Here is a 20460-nt window from a genome sequence, read left to right on the forward strand (position 1 = left end):
ACATTTTTATTATTATATAAAAGTATTCATGCAGCTACATGATGATTGAGTGTTTATGTTTCACTTTACTTTAGCTTAGGATACATTACTGCTACATCTTGTTCATACTGCTATAAAAATAACAAACTCTTATCTATAGCATAATACTGCAGGAATAATTGCACTGTTCACTACATAGAGAAACCGAGAAAGTTGAATCCTCTTTTTGCAAGTGGGTTGAAACTAATCAACACTTTACTTCATAAGTTCGGGACTCTTTAGTTGATGCAAGCTCTTGAGAAATGCATTTCAGGATCTGGCAGAATCTCATTCTAAACATATTTAATGTCCTGGTCCTCCTCTGGCTCCTCCTGCTCCAAATCCAAACCTAGAGCGCTGTGACGAATCATGTCCCACCCCGCCAGGGCCTTCCTGTTGTGAAATCCTCTGTATTTAGGTCTGAGCTTCGGGGTTGTGTCGGACTTCTCCAGTCCCTCTTTTTCCCTTTCTTCCTCCTTGGAGAAGGCCTTGATGTATCGTCGCATCTTTTGCATCATGGGGTCATTTCTGTCCTCAACCCTGCATGGAGAATGAGTAAATCACAAGTCACACATGTTTCGAGACAAACACTATTGCGCTGTAAACTATATATGTGTAAATGGAGATCAACAGAAGTAGCCTCAAGTGAGGTTTGGTCTGGGTTAAAACACCACTCTCATTCCATTACCAATAAGATGATGTTATTATATTTCCTTCCTCACATACTCTACATACATAACTACATCTAATTTAAAGCAATCATTTGACATTTTGAGAAATACACTTACTTTAAGGAAGATTTTGTCACGTTTAGAGTGAACCAGGCTTACTGTTAATCCACTATTTATGCTAAGCTATGATAACCTGCTTCTGGACACAGCTCCACGTTTATCACACAAAGAGAACGTTTTCAGAAAGCAACTGAATATGTATATTATTTTCTATTCCTTGTAATGTTGCAAGTGGAGGAAGTATGTGTCACTAAGAGGAGAAATGAGAGCTGAGCTTCTTCCTCACATCATGACTTGTGGCTGCAGTGCATCAACTTAGTCTGTGGTTGGTGGTAGAACCTCCTTCATTTGTCATAATTTTAGTACGAATAGCCGCCCTGCTTCAGATATAATCTTTACTATGTACATTTCTGCTGTGTTGGTTTGCATCGTCCTCCTACCTGAGGTACCAGCGCTCCTCCAGGCCGTAGTTTATCCCACACACCCCGAGCCGAGGCCACAGGCAGCGGGGAAGCCTCCTCTCCAGCATCAGAGTTGTGGCCACCACCTGCACAACAACATTACACCCGTAACCATGACACAGCACACATAACGCATACCGTCAAGGTGTTTATTTAGATGATTGCGTATTTGTTACCTGAGTCCTCCAGAGCTCATCCCTCTCCTGGGCCACCCTCCAGTGTGTGTCACTCATCATGGCGATCAACAGATTTAACAGAAGGATGTAGGAGACCACAGAAAAGGCGCAGTGCAGGACATGGACGATTGGGGGTGTAGTGAAGGTGTGGTCCACAGGCAGGTCGATGAGACCCACACTGAGCTCAAACTGGGAGAAGAGGGTGATGGGGAATGAGTGATACGCAGGGATGGAGTCTATTTCCTGGGTCATATACACCATCCAGAGGGCTGAGGAGAAAAATAAGGGGGTACGCAAGGGAGCAGAAAAGTCAAAATCTATTGAGAAGTTCGTATCGTATGCATTCTGTGAAGGCAAAAGTGTTTGTGCATTTCTAAAAATATATACTCACAGGTGGAAAACCCAATGAGCACAATGAAACTCAGCCACATAAACTTTGTCAGGTCTCCAAATATAATCTAGAGGGAAATGAGACACAAGGTACTTCAAATAGATGAACCTCCAAGACCAAAACAACATGTCAATACACCTGCTTGAAAACATTTGTGTGCAGGTGTGTGAATGGAGCCGTTTCAGCAAAGGCTGAGCTGCAATGTACCTTCTGTATCATGATGACATAAGGGCCGAGCATTTCAAAACCTCGGGCGAAGAACATGACGTTGCACCAGCCGAGGACCAAGCACACGGCCATCACCTCGGCCTCCCCCTGTACCTCAGAGGTTCTGAACACACACAGCAGCACCACCAAGCACGCATAGCTGATACTGAAAGAGCAACAACCAGGTTAGAGATGCTCCAAACTTAATGCCTTATTCTGCTGCTCAGATGTGTTTCTACTTACAGGATGACATGGAAGGGGCCTCCCAGTGCTGTCTGGCCAAAGTAGCGCTTTGCTCCTACTCTGAGTATGTCAGGGATCTGTTGGAAAAGAGGATGAAGGTAAATGTGTCAATACACTCTGCTAGAGTATGCAATATGCATGAAGATAAATCATGTTTCATATGCTGACCTCCAGCAACAGGATGACAAAAGCTCCCAGAACGCTGATGACCTCTCCCGCCAGCCGTAGGTTATCCTCATAAGTCACATAACTCTCCTGAGGCAGGAAAAAAGCTAATTAAAGTTTGCGTTAATATTAAAAGCTTCTAATTATTACACCGTGTGTAGGTGTTCATGCTGACATTTACAAATGCATTCAGTATATTATGAACAAATAAAGACGGCTTGAGAGATTTGATGTTGATCATACACCTCAAAGACGTTGATTTAAAACCAGAAGCCTGTCTAAATGATGACTCTCTGTCACTGTATTAATCTGAGGTAAAAGCCTCAGAGTGTCACATCACACTCATGCCATAAATTCATAACTCTAACGTACATTGAGTGGCTTCTGGATCCGGATGGTTTTGTCCTTGTCTGACTTGGTGTAGTTCTCTGGAGCATCCTTTAGAGGGCGAAACACACAACACAGTGTGAAGGTCCCAATGTACAGGAGATACAGCAGCAGCAGCAGCCTAACAAGAGAGGAAACAGAATAATGTAAAACAGGACACGTGTGCAGTTCAGATATTTGACCTCAGGCATGGATAAATGAGACGTTACCTGAAGTAATGTTTCCCATACAGGTTCCACTTCAGACTAACCAGCTGCCTCACAGGAGTCACCTCCAGAATACTTCTTGCCTGGAGAACCAAAAATGGTTTTAATTTCTTGACAAAATAGCGTTTTCCCTTAAATACTATTCATATCCCGTCCTGTACCTCTCTCCGATGGCTGCCCACGATGAGCTCCAGGACTGACATGCTGTCGGCCCATGAGTCGATCTCCGTCAGGTCGTACAGGTGAGAGCTCAAAGGCCCCAGACTCCACTGAACCACACGTCTTTTGTTAACCAGGTGCTGAAAAGCCTGAGGGAGACAGAAGGAATAGCGGCAGCAAGGACAGGATTAGTGATATAATCTGCTCTACCTTTCATGTCGAGTTTTCACCATGTGATCCTTCCCATGCTCCACTCACCACAATGTTTCCCTCTTTGGCTGCCAGTTTAAAAGGTGTGAGGCCTCGGTAGTTGGGCACCATATCGAGTGGCATTGGCTGGTCCAGCTCTGCATCGCGTGCCAGAATCAGGTCAATGGCCTGGCACGCAATCGTCTTGTTGGGCTGCAGAACCAAAATGTGAAGCAGTGTGTTGCCTAGAGAGAAGATAAGACATGTTTAGACAGGAGACCAGAGGTACAAGAAAAAAAAAAACAAGCCAGTTAATTATTAATATCAGAGAACGCAGATTTGCACGGATGTACATGACTTATTTAACCTGAATTAACTACTTAAGAGATTTCCATTTCCCTGTTTCCCCAGGCATCAGGAGTTTTATAGTTCTGATATCATACAGTTTTGAGCTACTTGAAAATGTTAATATGTTCTTTTTCTTAATTTTTAAACACTGAAGTTAATGGTGAAGATATTTGCTGGCTGATGCCTTTCAGTACTTCTGTGATGGAGTTTATATAGGAGTTTCTGGTACACATAAAAAAACAGATAAAACACACTTTCCAACGGATAATACTATTAAAACTAAAGGTTAACACAGAGTGATACAAGACCAAGGCCACTTGGTAGAGCACAAAACCTGTCGTAATAAATTTTGCAATTCGGTGTTCTGCGATAAATGAAATTATGTGAATCCAAATCATATGGAGCAGACCTTCAGAGGTCCCAAGAGGAGTCTCTGAGTAATTGCCTACTTTGTGTTGTAATATGAAGTAACACCGTTATTTCTGAAACTCAGTGGTCGATTTCATACCACGGTAATCCTGGATCCTGGTGCTGGCCCCTGCGTTGATCACCATGGAGATAATGTCCTCGTTCCCAGTGCATGCAGCAAAAGACAGGATGTGCTCACCTGTTGAGCAAAAGTATCTTTTGAAAAGCACGTTTTTTTTTGTCACTTTGGAAAATGCCTTTGTCCAGAACAGCTTATACATATTATTTTTTAATTTGTTCGGTGGTTTATGACACCCCACACATTTTAACATAACCTCACTCATGATGACTTACCACAGTAGAGAAGTCCTCCAATCCTCTTCCTGAAGTACAGACCGGTGACTCGAGGTGTGGCCACATCAGCGCCACGACTGATCAGATGATGAACCAGATCGATGTTCTGATTCACCACAGCGATGTGGAGGGGAGTGACACCTGAGGCCGAGCAGGGACAGACAGCGGACATCAGTGCAGTTTGAATAAGCTGTGTTTTAATCAGTAAAGCTTGGATCTAAACTGAATCTGAAGGACAATCTGAAATAGTTTTATGATCAACAAGTATTCATCAGTTTTTTTTCCCCCACTCTTTCCCCCTAAGTGGAGAAAGAGGCTGAAAGGGCCCACTATTGTAAATTGTTGCCTATAGATGTTTATTAGAGAAAATAATTATTCACATTCTACCTGAATGACTAACAAAGTCAAAACAGATTCAGTGACATAGTCTGACTCAGTGAAAGTTGAGTTTGGCAGTTTTTATCATTCGCTGTGTGATCCTTTTTCATGTTTTTTGGCAACAACATTTGCTGAACAGCTAAATTACTGTCTTTTTGCAAGCTTTTATATATAAAACCGTCTCCTCCTTTCCCCTGCTTCATATTCAGCTGCAGACCAAACAGCTCACAGCTTTACCCGTTTACACTTACAGTGAGATTTAAACTGCACAATGTGCGTTTTTGTCTGTGAGTTTATGTGAGTTCATGCATGGCAACCTTGGAAAAGCTCAGATGTCATGGGCTCGTTGATGAGCTCAGGAGCTCCGTCCATCAGAGCCACGGCAGCATCCAGGTTATCGCTCATGACAGCGACATGAAGCGCTGTCTCTCCCAGGGCACCTGGATGAGAAGATTGCAGCTTCACAGATCACAAAAACACTTACATGAGAACGCAGCTAGGTTTACATTAGTAGTTCAGTCTCACCTCTCTCAAAGATGTTGGTGGATGAACAGCTTAGCAGTTTCTTGATACAACCAGCACTGTTCTTTTTAGCCGCATAGAACAGAGGAATGTCATTTATGCTGAGGGGAAAAGGACAGAAAAGAACATCACATGTACTCTTATTAAACAGGCTTTGTTGTTACTTTAAAGGTAGTCAAAGTTAATACTGAAAACGGTGGAAAGTTGTCCCAGATATGATTTTATTACTTTTTTGTGTGGAGCAGAAATGTCTCATCCAACATCTCATTCCATCCTTTTTTGTTTTGAAGGCGAAACCTCAGCTGGCTCCACCAATGGTTGAGCTCGCTCGGAGCAGATCTAGCTAAAGACGGCGACATTGACACCTGATGTTCCCCTAAAAGACAGGAAGAAAAAAAAACGTAGATTAATCAACATTGACAAGCAGCAGAGTCTATCCCAGCAGGCAGGAATTTATTCAATATTTAGGGCTTGAAAGTTATCATTTTGAAATTATTTTCAAATGTATTTTCTGATTTTAAATATATTTTTAATGACTATAAAACATAAACAAAGAAAAAAAGGAAATTTCCTCAATCTTACCCTTAAACTAAAAACATTCAGCGCCTCCACATCCGTTGATATACTGTCATAACACTCAAAATTGGAACCAGTGCCACTAAAATGTCCCTGAGGAGAAGTGAAATCCCTGTGGCACCCACATTATATATGACCCAGCCACGAGGGAGGAGACATGTGGAGGGATTGGGAATGAATGGGTGGAGAGGGAGGATGAGTGAAGAGCAGACAGGTAAAACAGAGAGAGTGAGGCAGTAATGAGCAGGTAGACTTTCACCTGCTGGTCAGAAATCCCACAGAGAAAGTTGTGCTTTAAGCTTCCACTCGATGTTGACCGGGAACCCCTCCAATCATGCTGAACTGAAATTACTGGCTCGAATCTGTCACCTCAAAGGTGAAGTGTCAATGGTCCAGTCCCTGATCCCAGTATATCTCCTTGCTATCACCATGCCTGTCTGCATTCCTCTGACTACCACCAAAACCTGCATGGCCACTATGAAAATTATGCAACATCATGAAAGTCAACGCATTGCGGTCATTGTTCTTGTGAACTGTTAAGAAAACCTGTTTGGAAATTGCAAGCTTGTACGTTGTATCTCTGTTCTTCTGTTCTTGGAGGTATTTTGTTTTTTTCAGATGGTTCTAAAAATGGGCACATTTCTCAGAGCGAAACTGCGATTATTTGTTCGAGTAAATATGGAGATGATGTATGGTTGTTGAGCACGCTGCTTCTTGTACACGAAAACACCTTCATTCACAGTGATTTCACATGTTTGAGCACCGTTCATGTGTCAACAGGAATGATCACAAATACGGTAATTGCTGCGTCACAAAGACCATAATGATCATTTAGAGCCTGGCAGCATCGTGTCCAAAGAGGGAACGTCACTTTCTTCTGAAGAAAGAAAACAAAGATAATGGCACATTTAGTGAAACCATTTTTTTAAAGCACTGAAGCAACCAACTGGTAAGATATTTAAATTCCACATAGATTCATTATTTTCAGTCAACTTGTACAACATTGCTGGTCACCTCGGTTGTAGTGTCCAGGTATTTTTCTGAACCATTTATAGCTCATGACTAACAGTCCGGTTGGCCGCAGGATAAACAGGGTTTAGGAAGACTCAATAGGAGGCCCTGATAACGGCTGGACATGTGGCCGTCATTTAGTATTGTGGAGATAATAGTTGTTTTCCAGACGGGGAGCACCATCTTTAAGCAGAGTCATAAAGACCAATGGTTTCCACACTGATAATGTCTTTTATAGAGAAACAATAACACCGTAAAAACATGATTTTGTGGTTTCTGTCTTCTATGTTCCTGCTCATACATAACAGCTCTGTGTTAATTTGAGTCAGGACACCACAGAAAACAATTATTACAGACATCTCTGGTGAGTTTATGACATTGAACAGATGCTCTTATTCTGTCCACTGATCATTATTTAAGAGCTACAACAGGGAGACATCATTTGTAAAAGCTGCTCAGCTGCTTGTTAAGGTTTAAGGTGTAATGTTTTATATTAAAATTTCTTTAAGCTCCTGTGAACTCAGATTAAATAGGATTCATATTTCACTGGAAAATTACACCTATCCTGTGAGCCATTCTCATATTTCTCTCTTTTTCAGAGGTGAAACCATTTTCAGATCCTTTACTTAAGGAAAAAACCCAAAACATAGTGGTAGAATGGATTTACTCTTCAGTAGCACTGCATGTGTTACTTATAGTCCTGAAGTAGTTATACAGGACTTTATCATTTTTGACATTTTATTTCTACTTTTGTGTCCTCTCCATTTAGCCGTAATCTTTGGATATTTTGCCTGTTCCATTATTAAACAGGCAAAATATATTTATCAAAAAGATGTTTTAAAAAATTCACAAATGCACAGTGTAATTGAAACACTTTATAAATTATTTGGCCGCATGCTTTTTTTGTGTTTCTTGGTGTCTGTGTTGTGTTTATTCAGTTACTTTATATGCTCTTTTAAATTGCCCCTTGGGGACAGACAAAGTGATTTGAATTTGAATTTGAAAGCATATGATCATCTTCTAAAACATAGCTCATTGCCCAGCCCTGGAGTCTGTGAAGTTTTATTTTCTATTGATAAAGACAAAGAAAATGGTCAATGTACCAGAAGTCTTACTTTTAATATTTTTTTATGTAGCCTTTATTTAACCAAGTTTGTCCTGTTGAGATCAAATATCTCTTTTACAAGGGAGACCTGGTCAAGAGTGGAAAGAATACAGTTTCAACAAGAAATAACAAAGAAATAACAGAAAAGCTCAGTTAAAACATTTGCACTCAGACAAATTGGACTCTATAGATTTCACCCTCTTTTAAAGATACATTTTGAAGATTAGACTGTCGGTTGTTCCATGCAGCAGGAGCAGAAAACCTAAAAGCTTTCTTCCCAATCCATTTTTTCAGCTTTTTTCACTGGTCAATGCATTAATACATTTTTTGGTTGGTTGTTAATTTGTCACTACACTGTCACATTTTTTGAAACAATTATAGATTAAGATGAAGGTTTTTATAACCAGTACACCACTATTTATAGATTAGATTCCTTACAGATTAGACTTTTACTAATATTTTAATTAAATATACTACAGCATGGTCAAATCATGACCTGGGCTACAAAGTAAAATAAAGTTTGAAGGGTTAAAATTGTTTGACCTTTATAAAGAAATGACCCTGCAGCTTGACACAGATACAATCTGAAGGCCACATTGCAGTCTGACAGTAAAACACTGTATGTCACGGTGCCAGCTGGAGCACACTGGCATAATAAGGTGCTGGTTTGTGTATGCGGTCTTGCTGTCAGTCAGATCTGCTCTGATATCAGCGGCAGTGGGGCATGAGGGAGACCAGTTTCTGTTGTTGGACTGATGCTGATCCAAGCAGATCCCAAACTGTGATTTGACACAAACCTGCTGATCTGTGGAACATGAAGTTCACCCTTTAACACCGTGAAGGAGATGTTAGCACACCAAGGTGAACAATATGCTATTCATTTAGTAGCAGCACTAAAGCTACAGCGTAAAGTTTTGTATGTCTCTCATCCATAATGCTTCTCCGTGTTTGTTAATATGGATATGCTAGTTCAGTAATTGATTTGAACCAATGGACTAGTTTATTAAGCTTTAAATTGTTCTTTTTTTTTCCATTGGATGCCTTTTGTTCTGTTCAAACAGGCCTCCCAAGATGCATCAATTAAAGCAATTTGCAAATGTTGAAAGAATGTAATGAAGGTGATCATTCAACTGTATCGTCATTTTGCAGAATGTAGTTTGTGGTGCAGTTAAATTGTATTGAATTAAACAGAAAAGTGTTTCTTCAGCATGGTGGGGTTTGGTTATCAAAATGACAAAAACATGTGTTGGCGCAACACAATATAATTCAACAGTACTAAAAACCACAGGTCCGAAATGAAAACAGAGATAAATCAGTTCAGAGTTTAAACTAATCCTTAATACCACAATCTACATGAAGATAAAATTTAGTGCAGGACTGTTACATTCGTTTTCACTAGTGTACCTAATAAACTGGCAAGTGAGTGTATGTTATCATATTAGTCACCCTGCTCGTCCATATTTTGTCTTCAGAGACCGTTGAGTGAGCCACCACAAAAATTATGTGAGTTAACCTGAAGATTTTCACAGCTCACGTGGAGATAATTATTTTTTTTCATGTGTGGATGGAAAATCAAATCATTTCTGTGTTACTTGAATGATCAGAACTGAAACATTTATTCACGTTTTATTATTCTCTTTCTCTTTGCTTCTACAATGTTACGCGCTGAATTTCTACAACCACCTCTCTCCTCATCCCTTCATTTTTTCCCCCTGTAATTATAAAAGAAATCTGCTGGAGCACCAAACAGTACTTAAACACAATGTTAAGTCGAGCATTAGTGGATTAACAGATTAATGTGTTGGAAATACAAGTGATGGACTACTGAGTAACATTTCGGGATAGCTTAATGAAGCTGAATAACTTTAATGTGGTAATAAGTCAATACAATCATAAAATACTGTATGATTAGATGCAATGTCTTGTCTAGCTACTTACTATGTTTTAAGTTTAAGATAGCAAGCCTGCCCCATAAAGACCTTCCACCATCTTTTCCTCCTAAGCTATGTCCAAAAATGAATTAAAATCGTATTATTAGAGTGGCACTTGGCAAAACAAGACGCAAGTACATTTTTGTTAAATAAAATCATATTTATTTTACAAATTTGCACAATTACAGAATCGTGGTGAACACTCACACAAGAAAACAGCTAGCAATGTGTGTAGCCTGACACACCTGTCTCCAACACACACACACACACACACACACACACCCATACACGCACTCACACAGCATCATGTACAGCATATACGGCACACACACGTTACAGACACACGGGTACATACTTACAAAGCATTTCGCTTCCTTCCTTCAAGTGTAAATCAGATCAGATCTTTCCCATTTCACACATTCACAACGCTTCAACGACTCAGTGTCTTTACTCTAGCAACCGGACAAAAAGAGGTGAAGTGTGAAATGTACACATAAAGGTGGGTGCTGTTCGGCTCTGTTGTCATCACAGACAGATGCTTGCGTTTTCAGCAGAGGTGAGGTTCGTAACGTTTTACAGCGTGTGAGCTCTGCTGTCACCAAGAAGCTTTGCAGTGAGAGTGAGTTGTACGAACTGGGCTGCTCTCAGACCCTGGATATGTCTCTTTTAAGGGGAAATAACAGGAGCTTCTGTTTTTAAAAGCATTTTTCCATCCAGGTTTTGTTTTCCCAGTTTTATGGCAGTGAATGACATCTAACCTCAGAGTTTCCAGCACTGACTTTGGATTGGTGGTTTATCTGAAAGCTAATGGTAAGACCTCAGTGGGTTGCCATTTGCTGCAAGGTATCCCATTGTACTTTTTAGCATTTGGCATGTTAAATAGAGAAGTGTTATACATTTACATAGACATAAAAAATATTAGAAAAGGGTTTTGATTGTCTTTTCGCAATTCTTTGTGAGAAGAGATCTCCATAAATATTTTAACAAAAGAACAAAAAAAACAAAAACATTTTTAATGTACTCAATGAGGATGTGAAATTAAAATGCTTAAGAGAGGAAGAGAAGTGGAAGACGAGGTGGGAGCTAGGACTGCAAATGGGTAAGGAACGAAGAAGGGAGACTACAGTCAAGTGAAATATAGTGACAAAACACAAAGGAATCTTTTAAGTCCCCAGCAACTTCCTAACCTCAAGGTGATCTAAACTGCAGCTCCCATAGTGCATCCCTCTTTTGTTGTGGCTCAAGTGACTGGCGGGGAAAAGTCCGGGCTCCTTTTTCACTCTTTCTGGGTGTAGTGTCAGGTTTATAAGAACAGACATCGGTGTGGCACTGTTAGCTGATTTAGTTTTGGCTTGAAAGGTGCTCCATCAAAATTAAGTGTCGTAGAAATAAGACGCAGCAGAGGAATGTGAAAACCCTAGAAATCCATAGCACGGGTTGAACTGATGGTAGAGTTCAGACCTCCACCTGGCCCTGTGTCAGGTAGGCCCTTAGCTGCTGAGCAGCGGTGACAATCTTCCTCTGGTGTCCCAGCAGATTCACGCCAAGATTCTGGACATCTCTGAAGAAGAGTTCAGATAATAACTAATTAGTCAGTATTATTAAAGCTTAGGTAAGTTCAGTAAGGAACATCTGTCCCCTCACGTTCTGTTTTCCTTCCTCAATTGTGAAGGTGGGCTATTCCTGCCACTCCATTTCTTCTTTTCTTATGTTTTTCATCACTCTAGTCCAATGACATATTTGCCTGCCTTCCCTGAGCCAATCAATTGCTAGCCCCTATGCTTTAAATGCTTGCAACCCTCCTCCTCCCCATCCCCACCTCTTCTTTTTTGTCTCAGGAGTCTTAATCAGAGGTCTCCATCAGCCATCTACGTTGAGACTCTGTGGGGTTCTGTCCCCATCCTCCTTCATTGTCAGGGACTCAGTTCCATGATACCTTAACTTTAGAGTCTAACCGCCAAAAATACTTTGCATGCTCAAGCTTTGTCAATACATGTTCATTCTGAACTCCTGTTTGATCTGTCCTTAATGAACAAGTAACAAGTAACATTGGAACGTTTGATGCTTCAAAGCATTTCATGCAAGATCAGAGCAAAACTAACTTGGTTGATAAAGTAAAATTGGAACTGTTAATTCATGCATAAAAAGGTAGTTTTTAAGAAGTAACAGGTGTTTTTTAAGGTGTTTGAACGTAAATAAAAAGTACTCATTTCCTAAAAAGAAGGAAGCCAATCTCAAAACATTGTAAAAAAAATGTAAAATACAGTTGACACACAATACCAAAGTAATATCCATGTATACTCACTCCATAGTCAGCAGGCTGACTCTGTCTAATGTGTCTAGTTGGGCTTGTTCAAACTCATCCTGATATCTCTCCATCCTCAGCGCCTTCAGCCAATCACTGACTGTCGCCACTGACGATAAGTCTGTGGGGGTGGGGCTGAGCAGTGGCTGGGAGCAGCTTCTGCAAATGTCAAAAATGAGGGCATGAGAATCCATAAATGTAACAGATTGTGCATCACCTGCTGCCTCGGATATGTTCTGCAGCAGCGTTTGCCAGAAGCTGCAGTCTCACCGCGTTGGCTCGGCCTTGAGGGAGGCAGGGTGTCTGATGAGCCGATCCAAAGAGGACAGGAGCGAGTCGAAGCCTGGCCGGTCCCCTCGATCGGCCTGCCAGCACTGAAGCATGAGCGAGTGGAGGGCAGGGGGGCAGTTGTGGGGGGCAGGGAGACGATACTGATCTGCTACGGCCTTCATCACCTGCGGACAGAGAGAGGAAGGCATGAGACATAAGTGGGCCAGATGGTGTGAGGAGTCTTCTGTAATTGGCCACCACAGAAGGTCACTGAACGCTGAGTGCCTGCAAGACTGACTAAGTGAAAATTATGGAAATTTCAGCTGTTTGGCATTTTGTCACCATTTAACTCTGCGTGTTATGTAACATGAGGAGGAAGAAATAAAGGGCATTTCAGTGGTTGCAAGTAGCAGCATGTAGACTTTAAGCACTGGGTGGCTACTTTCCTGAAATAACCCTTTTTATTTCTCTAGATTAACTCGGAAATGAACATTGTACTGATGTAAAAGATGTGGCTTACTTATTACCCTCCTTCATAGAGAAGAAACAAGAAACAGCTGTATACTGGGAAGCTAGTCTTGTAAGCTTTATAGCATCTAATACATATATTTCATTTCTTCATTTTAATGCTAAAGGAAGAAAAATAACAAGACTCGAGAGGACAGAGAAACGTAAAAAGATTCCCAACTGGATTGAATATTCTTCTTCATACTAACTTCTTGATTGCTCATGTCCCAGTATGGACGCTCCCCGTAGGACATCACTTCCCACATGAGTATGCCGAAGCTCCACACATCACTAGCTGAGCTGAACTTGCGATGTTGAAAAGCTTCTGGTGCCGTCCACCTCACAGGAATCTTGCTGCCCTGTTGGAGGACAAAGGAGCACGATGACACAGCTGCCTCTGACAAACAGTTGAGTAGTCACCAAAGTAACTCCCAGAACGTACCAGTGAGGCAGTGTACGTAGGTATGTTGTGGTCCAGGCCCCTCATGAGTCTGGAGAGGCCGAAGTCGGACACTTTACAGACCAGGTTGGAGTTGACCAACACGTTCCTGGCTGCCAGGTCTCGGTGGACGAAGTTTCTCTCTGACAGATAACGCATCCCTGCACCAACTCCTCTGAGCATTCCAACGAGCTGGAGGACACTGAACTGGCCTTCGTTCTCCTGAAGGAATTAAGATGAGTTTTTGGTTTTCAGTGCGGAGTATCAAGGATGCACAGCAGGCCTAACATGGAAACTGCTAACAGTGTGTTGTTTTCTCACCCTGAGGAAGGCATCCAGGGGCCCGTTCTCCATGAACTCAGTGATGATCCTCTCTGGTGGGGTGCGGGTGATGACACCTTCTAACTTCAGCACATTAGGGTGGTCAAACTGTCCCAGGACCCCTGCTTCACTGAGGAACATCCCCCTCTCTCTGTCGGACGCTCCCCAGCGCAGAGTCTTCACCGCTACCAGCACTTCTCTACGACCCAGAGGACGGTACCGGCCACGAGACACCTCACCGAACTGGGCTGGAGAGGAGAGGAAGGAACAGATTACACTGTGGTGACCACTGTCGCTTATCTATTGTAACATATAAAAGAAAAGAGAGTGTCAGGCTTACCTGCACCAATCACCTCCTCTATCTTGACGTGAGTGGGATCTATCTCACGGGCAAATTCTTTGACTGCCTCACTGGGGTCCTCGTAAGTGGATGGATCCACGTAATACTTTACTCCACCTGGAATTAAAAAGCGATTTTGAGAGATAAGCTCTTTATTTTAATCACAAATTTATTATCTTGCAAGGTTGGTATTATCTTTCATTCCACAACAGATGGACATTATTCTTCACAATAAAAGATGCATACATCTACATGCTTTGATCAGGTATAACATTATGACGTATGTTAATTATTATTAAATTATGTTAGAAAATGAAAGCAGAGTCAAATCTTAATAATGCTGTTTGCCTGTAGCTCATTTAAAATGTTGTAATAAATGCAAAGCAAATACCTAATTTAAAAGACTTTAATTAAATTACGGTAAATTAAATATACCCTTGCTCACCTCTGTTACTGATGTACCTCTGGAGTCTGTCGCTGTACGGACTCTCCCTCCTCTTACTGCCATGTGAAAAAAGACCGTGTGAATTTACGCACATGTTGTACACACATATCTGGTGTGTATGTAAACGTATGTATTTTTAAAAATTATCTACCTGCGAAATACCACCACAACCACAATCGCCGCCACAACAAGGAGAAACGCCGCCCCACCCATCACGGACCCCACCAGCAGAGGAAGTCGGTTGTGGATCTGTTGTGAATGCTCCTCTGTGGGAGAAAACGTGAGGCAATTATCGACTGTTTCATAATGAAAGTTATCAGCTACATAATCTCTAAATCTTCTTTTGCTGGCTGAAACTAATTAGGAAAAAAAAGCTCTTGTTACTGTGGCTATATAATATAATAGATCTGATCTTTATCTTTTTCTTTACATCAATGAGGCCTCTTGGCCTAAACATGGTAAATTCCACTTGTTCAGCAGTCTGTTTATAACAATGATGCACTGCGGCTGCGATGGATTTCATGGTATTGCAGTGAATGAGTGCTGTACCCAGAGGCAGTGTGGTGAAGTAGATGGTGTTGCTGTAAGGGCCGAAGCCTCGTTCATTTCGAGCTCTGATCTGGAAGGCGTAGATGGAGCCAGGGATCAGGGAGTTGACCGTCACCGTGTTGGTCTCACTGTACACACTCAATGCACTGTCCACATCTGAACCCTGAGGGACACAGAAGGGGGACGTTGGTTTTTAATGTGTAGAAATACGGCCAGTATGTTCTGTGTAAAATGTGTGCCATTTCATTAAACGTACCTTGTCATAGTATCTGAGCTGGTACTCCAGGATGTCTCCATTGGGCCTGTCCGGCTGAGGCCAGGACAGAGTGATGGAGTCTGGGGCACGGCTCAGCTGGTGCATCATGGGAACTGTGCTGGGAACTGTGGGAGACAAGAGGTGACTGATCAGCTGCCAGCAGAAGTGTGTTGAGGTGACGGTGACCACATGAGGGCAGTGTAACAGAATCTGAGGAGGATATTCATTAGAGCATGAAAGCGGAGTCTGAGTTTTTATGGAGCGCCAAGAAGGATCTAGTGACAGTCAGTGTGCTGCCAGGCTAGGCCAGTTAAAGCAAACTTTCCGTCATTCCATTCATTTAATCAATAAACTCTGAGAGCACACTAGAGGACTTTAGAACATTTAAGCTCTTTGAAAGGTCCACACAGTCTTGATCAGCTCCTTGGAAAATTGTACAGTGGAGCACTTGGTCCGCACAATGCCCCCATTCTCCTCTCCTCACTCGTCTGCTTTCATCTCTCTTTCTGTCTGACTCTTTGTCTTCCCATCCCTCATTTGTCCCTTTCTTCCTTCGCCATGACTATAATGGGATGTGACAGGATATTGTAACCTCGAGCGACCTCCTGTCCAGAGAGCAGGAGCAGAAAAGATGGAGCGGCAGGGCCGAAAGAGAGGGAGCGAGAGGGGGGACAGACACACACACACAGTATCTACAAAAACATCATCATCATCACAGTGCCTCTTCCTCTTTCATCTCATCTCTTTCAGCCTCTTTGTCCCATTCTCACCTGACTGGCTTGTAGTGAAATTGATGCTTGTGTAGCGAGCAGGAAAAGGGCTCAAAGCCGACACCTCATTCATGGCTTGCACCTGTCAATACGAAGAACACACAAATGTGACATTCAAAGCCTTTTTCTATCTACATTTATGACAAGCTTCAGCGTTTGAGAAACTAAAGCAGGCATTCGCTATGTCAGGTCAACAAACACCAGCAAATGGGGAATATCTGCCCATTATGAATAAGAAATAGACTATGATTTAGTCTAGCTAAGCCGAGCTAAATAATAAATGTTAGTGTGTATTTGCTGATGTGGAGCTTTATGAAATAATACAGCACGGAGGAACCGCTTGGCTGCAACTCCAGGAAAAGCGTCACTATTCACAGAAATATCTTAAAAACTATTTCTAACTGGCTGTGTTAATTCAGTCCAAACATTTACTGGGAACCAAGAATAGCAAGAAGTGCTAAAAGCAGTTACTAAGGTAAATACAACGCTTATAGACTGTCCACAAAGTGCTAATCTCTACCTGTATGAGATAAGTGACTCTGGTCAGCAGGTTGTTGAGGGTGACCTTGGTTTGTTTCAGGTTGGTCTGGGAGGGGCTGAACGTGACGCCCTCCCCGCACCAGGAGCACGATGCCGGGTTGGTGAAGGTGGCTGAGGGGCAGATGCGACACACCACCCCGTACCACACTTCGCCTCGGCCTCCCATGTCCACCGGAGGGCGCCACCTTAAGGACACACCGCCGTCACCGCTCTCATACTCCCACGACAGAGAGACTGGAGCAGATGGAGGAGCTGAGAAGCAAATGGAGAGCGAATGGGAGGGGGTTTGACATACATAATGTAAGCTGAGGACACTCAGATGGAAGCATCTGCTAAAAAGTTTAAGATATGAAAGAAGCTACGTGCTGGTGAAGACATTTATCCACGTAAAAGGAATGGAAAGAACTTCACGAAATAGTTCAGCGGTGAAGCAATTTAAGTAAAGTGGGCACAGAAAGTTAATACTTGACATGTTTTTGCTGTTGGTGCCATTTAAAGATGAAAAGAAAATGGATTTTGGTCACTGACTGCGTATCTCAGGCCTCACAGCTTGAACAAATGACTCCGCTGATGCCCCGTGAACACATCACAAAGAGTCAGACACAGACAAACAAATAAACAGACAAAGCTCACTTGTGCAGGCAGAGGAGTTGGCATCACTGGCAGACCGGTAAAAGCCGCTGCGACATTCGCACACTTTTGATCCCTCCTGGCTGGTTCTGCTGTTGGGTGGACACACTGAGCAGGGAACAGAGCCTGAAACAGACTTGAAGTAGCCCACAGGACACGCTGCGGAGAGACCAGAAGAGACACAAGGACATCTGAGTTTATTCACAGCGTGCAAACATATAAATAAAGTCATAAATCCTTTGAGGCAGTGGTGTTCAGAGCTGTGTTGTGCAGGAACCCTGCAGTTGTTGGTGAAGAATAAAGCTTAGAAAGAGTACTAAAGTATGTTGATGGGGTCAGAACAAAAACAGTTTAGCCCGACATTATATGCTTTAATGTTTCATAAAATTTACAGTTGAAGATAAAATAAAACTCTCCGGGTACTCCGGCTTCCTCCCTCCGGCCAAAGACATGGTCATTAGGTTAATTGGTGATTCTAAATAAAATAGGTGTGCATGTGAATGTGAATGGTTGTCTGTCCCTCTGTGTTAGCACTGTGATGGACTGGCGACCTGTCCAGGGTGTACCCCGGCTCTCGCCCGAAGACAGCTGTTAGTGGTTACAGAAGATGAATGAATGAAAACTACCAGCACCTGTACCTGCAGGTAAAAAAATCATGATTTCCACTGAGTTTACATAACAGCAGCTGACAAAAAGAATATTTCTCCATGTCCTCACTTGTTCAGGACCTTTCAATCATATCACTGTCACTGAACAACGGCCGCAGACAATGGAAAGTTTCAGTGACGTCTCGGTTGAAAGCTCGAGAACAGCTGAGTCAAATGACTTTTGAGACAAGATTTTTAATGAAACGTGAGATGATGAGTGGATGTGTACAAAAATGCTGTGTAGAGAAGAAAATACAGTAAAAGTTAAGAAGAAGAAAATCTGAACATCTGGCATTTATCGCAGCACTTCACCTGACATCAGACAGAGGTTTCAAGGCTGTGATCTGCAGTCGGTTTTAAATCCACCGACACTGATATAAAAAACTTTCTTGTACACTTATACTTTAACCGTCTTTTTTTTTTTATTGTTTTGGTCGGTTTCGTTCAAACTGCAGTAAGTGGTTTGTAGCTAAGCATCAATTTCAGCTTGGCTTGTGGTTCTCTACGGTTCAGAAGTTCATCTGCAGCCTGTTGTTTGTTGTTGGTTTTGTCCACCACTGTCATTTACTTGTGTTTACAGAGGAAGTGGCCCGCCATAGGAGAGAGCAGTAAATCCCCACAGTCCCCACACTCAAGGAAGACCGTACTGGCTCGGTGTCGGCGTAGCAGCCCATCATCTGGTTGAACAGGAAATCCGAAGATCCAGCCACCAGTGATTAGAGATTAGTTTAGCATAAAGAACGGAAACGGAAACTTTGAAAATCTCCGCATTTGTCTGCTTTAAATGGTTACTTTAAAGCAGACTGAGAGTCTTACTTAGTACAGTGTTAACTACTTTATTTGAAAAAAATCAAACCCTGATCATAATTATTAATTATTATTAATACTAGAAATTTTTCATTTTACACCGATCAGGCATAACATTATGACCACCTTCCTAATATTGTGTAGGTCTCCCCTTGTGTCTCCAAAACAGTCGTGGCTCATCAGAGAATGGACATGGGCCTTCTGAGGGGGTCCTGTGGTGTCTGGCAACATAATGTTGTTAGTGGGGGCCTTTGGGTCCTATGGGTTGAGGGGAGGGGCCTCTGTGGATCATCCCACAGATACTTGATCATCTTCATGTTTTTTGAGTTGTTCCTAAACCGTTTTTGTGTGTGTGTCTGTGTCAGGCTGCATCCTGCTGGGGATGGCTGCTGTCATCAAGGAGTGTCATTGCTATGGGGTGGGGGTGTCTGGTCTGGTCTAGGTGGGTGGTACATGTCTAAGTAACATCCACATGAATGCCAGGTCCAAAAGTTTCCCAGCAGAACACTGTATTGTTACAAGACGGTCAATGTTATTTACTTCACCTGTCAGTGGTCATAATGTTGTGGCTGATGGGTCTATGTCCCTATAATCCATCTGAAATATAACATGACTTTAAGCGAAGAGCTTCTATTATTTCTGTCTATCTCTCAAACACAAACACGTAGCTGTTGAACTGATGTGTTTTGCTGTGGAAAATCTTTCAAATGTGCCACTTGTTAATGTCAGCTGAGCGCAGAGCTGAAGGTGACGGACACATCGCTTCATGCTGCTGCCTGCCGGAACCCAGAGTGTTTGTCCTGAGCGTGAGAATATGAGAATACTGAGTCTCCAGCCTGTGTGTATGTGTGTGTCTAAATCAGTGTCGGCTAAAGGCTGCATCATTCAAAGCGAGGTCCCTTTGTCTGTAAGATGAATGTAGAATGTGTGTATAATCTCACACAGAGAGGCTCTCTTGTATCTTTGAGAGTGTAAATAGTACAGGTGATAACACCTGACCAACGCAAAGGAAGGATCCTCTTGTTTGATTTTAAGCATTGTTAAAGTGCTCCAGAGCTGGAGGATGACAGAGGATGTGTGTTTGTTATTTATGGCCAGTGGGAGCAAACCTCTGACCTTATTTATATAACCTTGTCAAGAACATGTCTTAGGCTTGGCCTGCTGTGTGAGTGTGTGGATGCATGTGTGTATACTAGATGGTGGTGGGGCAGTGTGGGAGCAGAAGATAAGAAGGCAAGAAGTGAAAAAGAATAATCGGATAAAAGCCTTTCTGTGTTCTCACTTGTCTCTTATAGAGCTGACTCTGCTTTCAAACAGGTGTGAAGGAGGACAAGGGAGGCAGAGAAACGTAAAAGGCGATGTCGAGATATGCAGAGGAAGAACTAGAAAACGCGAAAAGGGGAAGAAGTGAACATGGAGATGGATGGCCCAAGACAGTTGTAGGATGAACAGTAGGATTATGCACATGAGCGGTAGATGATGGGTGAGAAACGAGGAGACTGAAACAGCAGGAGGGTGACACCTGAGCCGGGAATATAAGTTCCTCCATCTTTTATGTCCCAGCTGCACATTACCAGATGTGTTCTCGTACTGCTCTGACATGAAACATGACTTTGCTACAAAGCCTCTCATCACCACAGTTACTTGCTCCAGCAACAACTCAACCCT

General features: G+C 42.4%; 2 protein-coding genes across 4 annotated transcripts in view; both read right to left on the reverse strand.

Annotated features, from left to right (window-relative positions):
* Positions 1–39: 39 nt before the first annotated feature.
* trpv6 (transient receptor potential cation channel, subfamily V, member 6) lies at positions 40–6022 on the reverse strand. Of its 3 annotated transcripts, XM_084557484.1 has the most exons (17): positions 5926–5979; positions 5572–5719; positions 5347–5444; positions 5139–5261; positions 4444–4584; positions 4190–4288; positions 3403–3578; positions 3147–3293; positions 2989–3068; positions 2765–2900; positions 2396–2482; positions 2228–2304; positions 1985–2150; positions 1778–1844; positions 1387–1655; positions 1190–1296; positions 40–558 (listed from the first exon to the last, which is right to left on the reverse strand). In XM_084557484.1, exons 2-17 carry the CDS (start codon positions 5700–5702, stop codon positions 312–314), a joined length of 2151 nt encoding a protein of 716 aa, XP_084413610.1. In that variant the 5' UTR covers positions 5703–5719; positions 5926–5979; the 3' UTR covers positions 40–311. The 3 variants fall into 3 exon arrangements, with proteins under 3 accessions (XP_084413610.1, XP_084413611.1, XP_084413612.1); XM_084557485.1 differs by having other exon boundaries at positions 5572–6022; XM_084557486.1 differs by lacking the exon at positions 40–558 and having other exon boundaries at positions 1264–1655.
* A 2882-nt stretch (positions 6023–8904) lies between these two features.
* ephb6 (eph receptor B6) overlaps positions 8905–20460 on the reverse strand; it is a 33070-nt gene continuing 21514 nt past the window's right edge. The window contains exons 6-19 of the mRNA XM_084557936.1: positions 17342–17497; positions 16689–16960; positions 16169–16250; positions 15399–15523; positions 15143–15305; positions 14745–14859; positions 14594–14649; positions 14149–14265; positions 13809–14056; positions 13491–13709; positions 13258–13407; positions 12542–12726; positions 12272–12430; positions 8905–11527 (exon numbers count right to left, since the gene is read on the reverse strand). Coding sequence (XP_084414062.1) covers positions 11422–11527; positions 12272–12430; positions 12542–12726; positions 13258–13407; positions 13491–13709; positions 13809–14056; positions 14149–14265; positions 14594–14649; positions 14745–14859; positions 15143–15305; positions 15399–15523; positions 16169–16250; positions 16689–16960; positions 17342–17497 — 2153 coding nt within the window. The 3' untranslated portion in view covers positions 8905–11421. The remainder of the gene's footprint in view (positions 11528–12271; positions 12431–12541; positions 12727–13257; positions 13408–13490; positions 13710–13808; positions 14057–14148; positions 14266–14593; positions 14650–14744; positions 14860–15142; positions 15306–15398; positions 15524–16168; positions 16251–16688; positions 16961–17341; positions 17498–20460) is intronic.

The sequence above is a fragment of the Chelon labrosus genome (genome assembly GCF_963514085.1).
Source record: "Chelon labrosus genome assembly, chromosome: 12".
NCBI classification, from domain to species: Eukaryota; Metazoa; Chordata; class Actinopteri; order Mugiliformes; family Mugilidae; genus Chelon; species Chelon labrosus.